The 11,135-nt window shown below is 28.3% G+C and overlaps 1 protein-coding gene across 1 annotated transcript in view; it reads right to left on the reverse strand.

The window, feature by feature from the left end:
- Positions 1 to 3,644, reverse strand: part of LOC136074055 (uncharacterized) — a 12,714-nt gene extending 9,070 nt beyond the window's left edge. The window contains exons 1-3 of the mRNA XM_065786354.1: positions 3,461 to 3,644; positions 2,847 to 3,354; positions 2,047 to 2,696 (exon numbers count right to left, since the gene is read on the reverse strand). Coding sequence (XP_065642426.1) covers positions 2,047 to 2,696; positions 2,847 to 3,354; positions 3,461 to 3,644 — 1,342 coding nt within the window. The remainder of the gene's footprint in view (positions 1 to 2,046; positions 2,697 to 2,846; positions 3,355 to 3,460) is intronic.
- Between the last annotated feature and the right edge of the window lie 7,491 nt (positions 3,645 to 11,135).

Here is an 11,135-nt window from a genome sequence, read left to right on the forward strand (position 1 = left end):
TAAAAATTTTTTAAAAACTTTTATAATATATATATATATATATATATATATATATATATATATATATATATATATATATATATATATATATATATATATATATATATATATATATATATATATACATAAATATATATATATATATATATATATATATATATATATATATAGCGCGAGTTACTTGGTATGCATGTTTGTGTTAAGTAACCATAAACTTCATTATTTCATAATTAGATTTATTAACTTCGATGATTAATAACAATTTCATTGAAAACGCAAATATTGTTGTTAGTCTTTTTGTTTTCAAAATAAATCCTGAAAATTGTTTTAAAAGATTACATAAGAATAAAAAACAGATACACAATACTACATTTACATAAAAAATACATACTTTTTAAATAAAAAACAAGAATATACTAATAAAAATCAACAATGCATAATTAACTTTCAAAATTTTGATAATTTAAAAAGTATATATTTAAAACATTTATTTTTGTGAGCAAATAATAGTAGTTTAAAAGATTTACGGCTTTGCAGATGTGGCTCCGAGATTGAGCTGTAGTATTAAAGTAATAGTTCGTTTGATAGTGCATTCTTAAAACAATTTATGCTAGAGATATCAAAACTTAACAAATTTTGAATTCGCATCAAGATGTTTTGAGAACATTTATGTTTATGTATGTTTCCATGTATGTCCGAAAATAAAATTTTTTGTTTTACGAATATACATAAATTCAAATGTTCTCCAAACGACCTGGCCAGTTTTTCGCAACTAGGCATTAATTCCGTGGTCAGTAATCGAGAGCGATCGCTCCCGCTTCCCGACCAAGCCTGCAATTGCTAAACGTACAAACGTTCTAACTCAAATGCACATTATACACGCTTTGAGTGGGTGGAGTTTAGGGTGGGGTGGGGTGATACACCTCTTTTACCCCCCCCCCCCATCGTTCTATCGGAATGGCCCTCTAATAATAATTATATAATGATGATACAATGATGGTAAAATGCCAATGTAATTATGATACAATGATGATAGAATGACAATGCAATAACGATCTGATGACGGTTAAATAATAATAGAGAGATAATAGAATGGCCTATTAATAATAGAGAGATAATTGAATGATAACACAATGATGATATTATAAACAATGCTAACTTTGTAATTATATTTCACTAAATTGCATTTCTGTAAACCGTTGCTAATATTTTTTTTTTTTTTTTTTTTTTATTGAACTGTTTCTGGTTAAAAGAATAATATTGTACTTTAAAAAATGGTTTATGTAGTGAGATATTTTAAAATAAAAATGGCTGCAAAAGAAATATAATTCAGATTTTATGAAATAAGATTGTTATGAAAGGTTTTTGTAAGCCTGTATAATTTCTCGCTATGTATAAATGCAAAATAAAAGAAATTTAACGAATCTAACAGTAGGGTAAGGTGGGGTAATCTGAGCCTATTTTTACCTATTTCTGACTTTGAGTTAAAAAAAAACAATGTTTAGGTATCGGCTTTCTGACAAATGATGTCTTAAAATCATGATTGGACATCCTACTAAACAAATTTAACAAAAAACTATTATTTAAAATACTATCAATAAGTCAGGGGAGCCTTTATTCGAAGATGCCTATATAGACCCACATTACCCCACTACGTGGGGTAATGTGGGTCTACATAAAATATTGGTAGTTCTGGTTTAAAATACTGCTGCTTTTGAAAAATCTGACATACATTCTATATGTACGCACCTTTTTTATAGTATATATACAAGGTTTTATTTTAAAAAGTAGTTTTAAGTTATTTTTTTTTGAAAAAAAAAGTGCATACATACACAGCACAACAATAAAAATTAAATACTTGGTCAAATAAAAGTAGAAATAGGTGATTTAAAACAGAAATCATGTTTTAATAAAGTGTTTTATAAGAAATAACTATTTTTTTGATGATTGCGCTTTTATGGTAAAATTCCTGCAATTTTGGGCACTTCTTAGATCTTCTTGGGTATTTCTTTGATACTTCAGTAAAGGTAATAGTTTTTTTTGTACATTTTTTTTTAACTTTGTTTTTTTCCTCTCTGACTTTTTGTTCCTCAAGTAACCGTCGTTTGACTTTCTCATTTGTAAGGAGTTCTCTACATTTTGCTTGTACTCTCTTCCTTTTTTGTTTTTGTTGTTCAATTATTGCTGCTGTTTCTGCAGATACATTAGGACATATGATTGACCTTAAAGCTTCTCGCATAGCTGATCTCGGTGTTTGTATTCCTGGAGATTTAGGGCTATAATGTTCAGGTGATTGATTGAGAAAGTCAATACCTGTTATTCTTCTTTCCATCTTTTCTTTACTTAATGGTGAGATACCTGAACCACGAAATCCTGCTATAGCATTTGCTGGAGAGAGTCTCTGACACAATTGTTTAAATAATCCTGTAAAAGCTGTCTTATCAATATTTTTTTGTTGTGTTTCTCTTTCAAACCGCTTTAAAATTTTTCTCCACTCATTCTTTAATGGTCCAAAGACAGCTACATCTAACGGTTGTAATGCGTGTGAGCAATTTGGTGGAAGACAAATAATTTGGATATCGTTGTCCATGGCTGCTTTTATAGTACCATATGTTAAATGACTTCCATGACCGTCATAAAGCAGGAGTATTGGTTTTTGATCTTGGTCAACAAGTGGTATGAAGTGCTCGACAAACCTAAATAAAGAACGTATTTACTTCTATTGAATCATTTGCACCGCCTGCAAGAGCAACAAAGGCTATTCAGTGTAAATACATTAATAAAAAAAAGGAAAGAAAAAAAAATTAAATTAAAAAAATTAAAATTATAAAATTCAAGTAAAATACCAGTTTTCAAATAGAAAGTCTTGCATCCATTCAGTTGCTGTTGCCCCAAAAGCACATCCTGGTGGTCCATTTTCTACCCATTTAGAATACAGATAGCCTTCTCCCTTAAAAACAACAAATGGTGGAAGATATCTTCCATCTGCAGACACGCAGAACAGCACAGAGTACATAGCTTTACCAGAAGAACCAGCCAGTTCATAAGCATCTTTGCTTTTTGGATGTACAAATACTCTCTTCGTTAAGTGATTTGTGGAAAGCCCAGTCTCGTCAAGATTGTATATACTACTTGGTACAATGTCATTATTATGAATTACATCAGATAAAGTAGTAGAAAATTTATCTACAACTTTGGGTGTTAAACTTTTAGCTCTTGAAAATGTAAGTATTTCAGGTTTAAGTAATCGAAGTTTATCAACATGACGCTTCTTATGAGAAATTATCCAATCTTTTTCAGGAATTCCATTTTTAAAAGGAGTTTTCATCCTCATTGTTGTGCAAAATTGACCAACTAAATTACAAATGTCAAGAGAAACTAATGGAATACCATATCTTTGACTTCTGCGCTGCAGCTACAATCATAGTTTTATCATTATCACTCAGCACATTTTTTCAACCTTCACGTTTGTTTGCATTAAATTCTTGTTGTTTTATTCTTCGTCTCAATGTTTCTTTAGGAACAGAGCATTCTTTAGCAGCATGATAAATAGTACTTTTTTTCTCGCATACTAACACAATTGCTCTTTCCAAATTATCAGCATTGTACTTGGGTTTTATTTTTTTATTATAACATCTTGGCATTTTTTAAATACTTTCTAAAGTAATATTTATGAAAAATCTGTTAAACTTTTTGTGAAATAAATTAGCATAAATCATGTCTAATAAAATATCACCAAAAAAATATTTTAATACCATATAGGTCTTATATAATATTTTATTTGACCTAGGTATTGTTTCATACAAATAAATACACATGTTTTTTAATATAAACTTCAAAGATATAAACTTCAAACATAAGTGTTAATAGTTCTAAAGAATTATTAACTCAAAAATAGTTAGGTCTGATGAAACTAATAGGTTTATAATGTTTCTAACAACAACTTCGATAATATAATTACATATCATAATATTTTATAGACATAGACCCACTTTACCCCACCTGATTATATTTCAAATTTTAAACAAACCATGTGCGATTGTGTCTTACAGGTATACTTTCCTTAAAATATAGTAATTTTACTTTCAAAATAACCATTTTTCATACGTTTACGCCTTATTTGAATATATTTTCTCTGAAGTTTAAAAACGGAGAAAAGAATGACTTGGTTTATGTATCTAGCATTTTAGCTAAAAAAAGTGCCGTTTCTAACAGCATAGCAAGGTTTTATTTTAAAATTAATTAGCCTAATATGCTATAACAACGTGGTAAAAATTTCAATTTGATACCTAAAGCCATTATCAATATAACAGATAAATATGAATTAGACCCAGATTACCCCGTAGACCCACATTACCCCACCCTACCCTATTTGATTAATACGCCTGAAACTAAGTTTCAGGCGTGTTAATCATCAATAATACGAGTTTCAGATAATTTAAAAAGTTTTCGTTAAAGTTTGCGCTTGATTATTGATTGAAAGAAATTATTGCAATACGAGCTTTGAACTTTAAGGCCAACTTTTGTTTTTAAAATAATTACCAAGTTGTTTCAAACCTTTACAACTGTATAAAAATCAAAAAGGGTTTATTTTTTTGGAGTTTACACGAGTTAGTTATTCAAACCTTTATGAAGTTTGCTATGATTAACATAACGTTTGTTATGGTTAGCAAAATGAATCTTTTTTATGTTAATTGTTTATTTTATTTATTTATTTATTTTATTTGCCGTATGATATTATCTACAACAAGATTTATAATATTATACGGGCAGGACTACAAGAAGATTGTAATGACCTTATTACAAAGCCCTTAACAAAACTATATTTTCTTATACAATAAAAACATCTATGTACTTTATAAAATAAATATATATCGAAAATATATAACCACTAAATATATCATAAATTTAATACTGTACATACTACAGGAGTAAAACTCACAATAAAATACAACAAATCAATATGCAGTATAGCAACTGAAAATACTTTTTAAAAAATCAAAAAAAACTAAGAATAATTTTTGTTGAAAAAATAATTTTTTTAATAGATTGTTTGAAAAAGTAATAGGTCAACTCAGATGAAAAAATAAAATTAGGCCGCACTGTTTCAAAATTGAGCTTGTTTATTATTGCGAAAAGGTTTTTCTAAAATGCTATTATTATGTAGATTATATTTGTTTTGGGGTTTAATTTTGTAAAGGTTTACAAAAACATCGGGGGACATTAGTTCTTTACATTTGTACAAAAAACACAAAACACTAAATACATTTAGTTGATAAACATTTAAGGCGTCCATTTCTTTAAAAAGCGGTTCAGAGTTCGAAAAACGATTTTTAAAATTTATTATGCGAGCTGCGTGTTTCTGATACCGATAAAGTAATTGTAGTTTAGTTTTATAAGTACTTCTTTAATATTTGCATAATTCCCTATATTCTCTATATAATAGTTGCATAATTTATACGACAATGAATAAAAGAGTAATAAAACTGTGTTAATTGGTTTTTGCTTAAAATACCTCTTGATTTGTATAGAATTTCAATCCTTTTTGCAACTTTATTTGAAATATTATTGATGTGTGATTTCCCAGACAGATTTTTTTCAATAAAAACTCCCAAAAATTTTGTCATTTTTTATCTTTTTTAGAATGACATTGTCGATAAAAAGATCAGGCATATTTACTGGCAGTATATCTATCTTTATAGTTTAGATATAAAAGTATCCATCTTGTTTTTTCAATATTTAAAAATACCCAATTTTTTTGGAACCAAAATAAAATTTTTTCAAGTTTCCTGTTCATATTATTAAAAAGTATGTTTATATTTTCATGTTACTGAAACAAGTTTGTGTGGTCTGCAAAAATTATACGCTTTAAATTGAATGCTTTGTTAAGAAAAGTATGGATCCTTGTGGGATTCCATATGTTATGTTCATTAATGTTTGAGATTGGGAATCTTTGTTAAAAACAAATTGCTTTCGGTTGGAGAGATAACTTTTGAACCAACTTTTACCTGGTATGCCATTGCATTCAAGTTTTTTAAGCAAAATATTATGATCGACTGTGTCAAAACCTTTTGATAAGTCAATAAAAACACCAAGTGTAAATTTTAGATTTTTAAAAGATTCGTTAACCCAACGCGTTAATTGAAGAATAGCATGTTCTGTTGAGTTGTTTTTTTTTAAAACCGAACTGATTTTCATAAAGGAGTTTATTGGTAATTAGGTATGTGAACACTCTGTTATATTTATTATTCTTTCTAATATTTCTGAAAAAACTGGAAGAACAGAAATAGGTCTGTAATTTATTTTATTAGTCGGATCTTCTGTCTTAAAAATAGGGTTTACTTTTGCTGTTTTTAGAGAGTCTGAGAGAAAACCTTGTTTTTAATGGATGCTTTAAAGATTTTCTAAATATCTCTCATGACGTCATAATAGTTTATCACAATATTTTCATTTATATCATCAGGTCCTACTGATTTATTACTTCTTAACGGTTTAAAAGCTATATCAAACTCCTCAAGCGGTAGGTTTGTAAAATGTTAAGAGTTTGATATTGATGTTTATCAGTTAATTTATACTTTGTTGAAAGAATTTTGTTTGATAAATTTGCTCCTGATGTGGAAATTAATTTGTTAAATTCAGTTGCAATTTCATTAGTATCATTATTATTTTATTTCCAACTTTTATTGCAAGTGGCAGAGAGGTTGAAATTATTTTTTCCTGTCATGTAATTCCTTTCATTAATTCCCAGACGCGTTTTAATGGTTATTTTCTATGTTAATAATGTTGCGAGCATTTTTTGTTTTGCATATAACTTAGCAACGGTCTCTCTATATAACTTTTTTAAGAACACTTTTTGTTTATGAAAAACAACTAATAAGATGTATGGAAAACAACTGATCAGATTTATGCAAAACAACTAATCATATTGATGGAAAACAATTCATTCGGATTTATGGCTCATATAACGAATAATTTTAATGAAAAATAAATCAAAAATATCCTTTCGGCCCATTTCCATTTCTTTTTCAAACTTCTTCTCATCCCGGTTATTAGGCTCATAGGTTTTAGAAAAATCTGGACTTTTGCGTTTAAGGGGGTGAAACACTTAATAAATAAGAAAGAATGTTTGGAAAACACAAAGGAATTATTTGCCTAAAAAGACACCCTTTTTGTACACTCAGAGTAAATTTTTTGTTAAATACTGATGTAGGTCGATGTTCGGAATCAACTTATATGCACTACATCCATACAAAAAATCTATGAGACATCCATATAACACATATCTATTAAACATCCATATAACACATGTTTACCTTTAATGCACATTTATTCTATTATCTAACTTAGGAAAGACCAATCTAAAGGAAACAACTTTAATTTAGTTCTTAGATATCTTAACCACGTCAGACATACAATATTGATGATAAATAATATATTATGACATCATTAAATAACTGCGGTATCAGTGTCATACTTTTCTTACTTATTTTTGCTTTTATATTTCCAGTCTCTTGAAATAGTTTAGAATCAATTTAGGTAATACAATAATTTATTGAAAATAATACACATATATACATAAATGACATACAAATGACAACGCTAAGATTTAATTTATGCTATATACATACACATGTATGTATATAACAAATTAAATCTTAGCTTTGTGTATGTCATTTGTGTAAGCCATTTTCAAGAAATTATTGATTTACCTAAAAAATACTAAACTGATTCTAAGCTTTTGCAAGAGAATGTCATTGTTGATTTATGTTAATGGAGTCATGTCATTACATTTAACTATGTTAAACTTATTATTTCACGTTTAAGAAGATCTTTATTTTCCTATGAGCATTTAACTTTATTCAGTTCAGTTAATTTATTATGCTTATCTTTTTTTAGGCCTTCACTGTTTGGTGCAGTCCCACAAAAAACCTAGTTATTTTTCATTGAAAAAAAATCCATGTTTCGAGTTTGGTAATTTATAAATCACGTAAAAAAAAAAATTAAAGCATCTATTTTTAAAATTTTTAAAAAGATTTTTTAATGCAAAAACATTCAGAAAAATATAAAAACAGAAAATCTTAAATCACTAATCAATGGAGCATATCTCATAGCTGCTAATATAGAAAATAATACTTTTGCTTTTGAGCAAAAGGAGTTGTCCAATATTTAACAAAGGACGGTTTTTATTGATAAAGGTCATAATATAATATCGTCTTACCCCATGAAGTTCATTTTCAACTTCTTAACAAAAAATGAAGCAAGTTTTACAATACAAAAGCATTTTGGCATAGCATTAGAGCATCATAATATTTTCAAGCAGATTGAAAGCTTGCCATCAGTTACTGCTTGCATAAAATTTGTTCAAAGATTTGTTTAAAAAAATTAAATAAATAATAAAATAATTAAAAGAGCAAATAAAAGCTGAAAAAATAATCAAGAAACATAAAACAACAAACTAGTGGTTTACTAAATAGGTATAACGACGCAGTACCTAAATTGGGTTGAAAACTTGTTGCGTTTAGAAAGTTCCTTCTAAACAATACTTATTTTTATGTAAATAAATAAAAAATTTTTTCTGATTTATTAAATGACAAACTAAGTTATTTGAAAATCCGCCACGTTTTTGATTGAAGTACACATATTTATATTCATTTTTCCTAACATTGGGTTTGTATGAATTGATCCCAGATTCCAGCGAGAATAAGACTAGTAATTGACATTTTAAATGTAACTCCAAAATAATGCAAAAATCTATTAAAATAATTTTTAAAGTGAGTAGAAAACATTTAATGACCCAGGAAACATTATTTTACTAAATTTGCAGTGGACCTATAAAGACATTTTGAGCGGACCGCAGTAGTTTTGCTCGTTATTATAGTCGTTAGTCGTCGGCCCACCACTTTTGGCGACTGTCACTATTATTCCATTAAGTAACCGACGAGCAAAACTATAACGATCCGCTCAAAACGCCTGTATAAGTCCACTGCAATACATGATTTTATCAGAGTTATCAAAATCATGTATTGCAGTGGACTTATACAGGCGTTTTGAGCGGATCGTTATAGTTTTGCTCGTCGGTTACTTCATGGAATAATAGTTTGTCGAAATATATTTTTCACGGAATATATTTTTTCGAGTAAACGAAAGAAAAAGTTAAAAATATCAGGGGGCTAAATATGCTTTAAAATAGAATAAACGGTATAACATTACTTGATTTTTGACCTCCAGAAATTATTCGGATGGCGTATAACAACAATGTGTTTTTCTTTAAATGTTGAAAACTATAATTTTGTATACTTCATAAAAAATTATATAAACATAAAGTATAATAATTCTTTATTTAAAGTACAAATATAGTAGTGTTTATAAATAATAAACTTGTATCAATATTATTAACATCCTAGCTTACCCCCGTTTTTCAAGGAAATGTTGAAACAAAAATAAAATTTTTATAGCGTTTTAGGTTTTCGTAAGTTAATGAAAACTAATATTTTATTTTTGTGAAAGTATACTATTTGCTTTTAAACGTAAACTAGTTTGTAATACAACAATACAGCATTAATAAAAAAGTAAAAAATCTGTTAAAAATAGTCTCACGAATTATATTCTTTAGATCATTTCTACAAGTTTGCTAAATAATAAACAACAATAAACATACCGGTTTTTGCATCCATTTAAAACAAACATGACATCTATTCAAAAAAACATAACATTCATTTAAAACAACCATGACATTTATTTAAAACATCTTGACAATCAATTAAAACAATCGTGATTTTCAATTAAAACATTTAGCGCATGCGCAATCTCAACATTCTATATTATTATTCAAAAAAAAAAAAAAGGTTTTATTTAAATTTATTTTTTATTAATATTATATTAACTTATTTTAATTTTATGGAATTTATTTTAAACTTAAATGGATGCCATGTTTGTTTTGAATGGATACAAAACCGGTACATATTTTTTATATATTGGCAAAACATGTTTTATGTATTGGCAAAACAACCATGGCGTTCAATTAAAACCTGCATGTTGTTAATTAAAACAACAATGATTTCCTATTAAAACATTTAGCGCATGTGCATATTATATTTTCATTAAAACATCGAGCAAAATTCTGTTTGCCAAAATACGCGAAAATTTGTTTTGAGATTGGTCCTTGATCAAAGAAAAATTCAATCTGAATCTTTATGCCGCGAAATTCCGTTTCCCAAAACATACGAGATCTTGTTGTGAATCTAGCCGTTGATCAAGGAAAAACTCAATCTGAAGCTTCATCGTTAACCGGAGTTAATCGAAACACTATACAATCAATTTTAAAAAGCTACGACCGAACAAGTTCAACACTTCCTGGTTCTAGAGGTGGCGCTCGTCACGTTACTTATAATGAAGAGATTATAAGAAGAATTGAAGAGCTTATAAACGATAATACCATGACAACTATAATTGAAATTAAATATAATTTAAATGTAAATGTATCGGTTACAACTGTCTTGAGATGGGTGACCAATCTTGGAGACACATATAAAACTACTCGACCAATTTATGAAAGAAGAAACGACAATGATGTAAAATATCTTCGAAATGAAATCAGGTGGTAAACTTCAGTCTCGCCTATTCATCGCTTTCAAAATATTATTTTTATCGATGAAAGTCCATTTAATTTACACATGTTTCGCATTCATTCATGAGCAAGAAGAGGAGTAACACCAAACCCGATCATTCGCCCTAGGCAGCGTAACGTTTCGATGATATTGGCCGTCAATGGTTTAAATACTATTCACTGCGAAGCTGTCAGTGTGTCAGTCAACACAGTTTTGTTTCAAGAATATATTGATGAAGTTATACAAATTTCGGGGGCAGAGAAAGAATTCACCCTGGTGATGGATAATGTCAGAATCCATTATAATGTTGAGATGAGGGCTCAGAACATTCAAATAAAATATTTGCCACCATATTCACCATTCTTGAATCCGTGTGAAGAGATTTTTTTTTATCTTAAGAATAACGTGCGAAGAAATACGGCCCGAGCTGGAAGAAATAAACGAACTACAAGAATGCGTGAGGTATGTTTATCTATTCCTAATGTTAACTTATCTAACACAAACTGCGAAAGCTTTTTTGAAGCGTGT

The sequence above is a fragment of the Hydra vulgaris genome, chromosome 01 (assembly GCF_038396675.1).
Source record: "Hydra vulgaris chromosome 01, alternate assembly HydraT2T_AEP".
NCBI lineage: Eukaryota > Metazoa > Cnidaria > Hydrozoa > Anthoathecata > Hydridae > Hydra > Hydra vulgaris.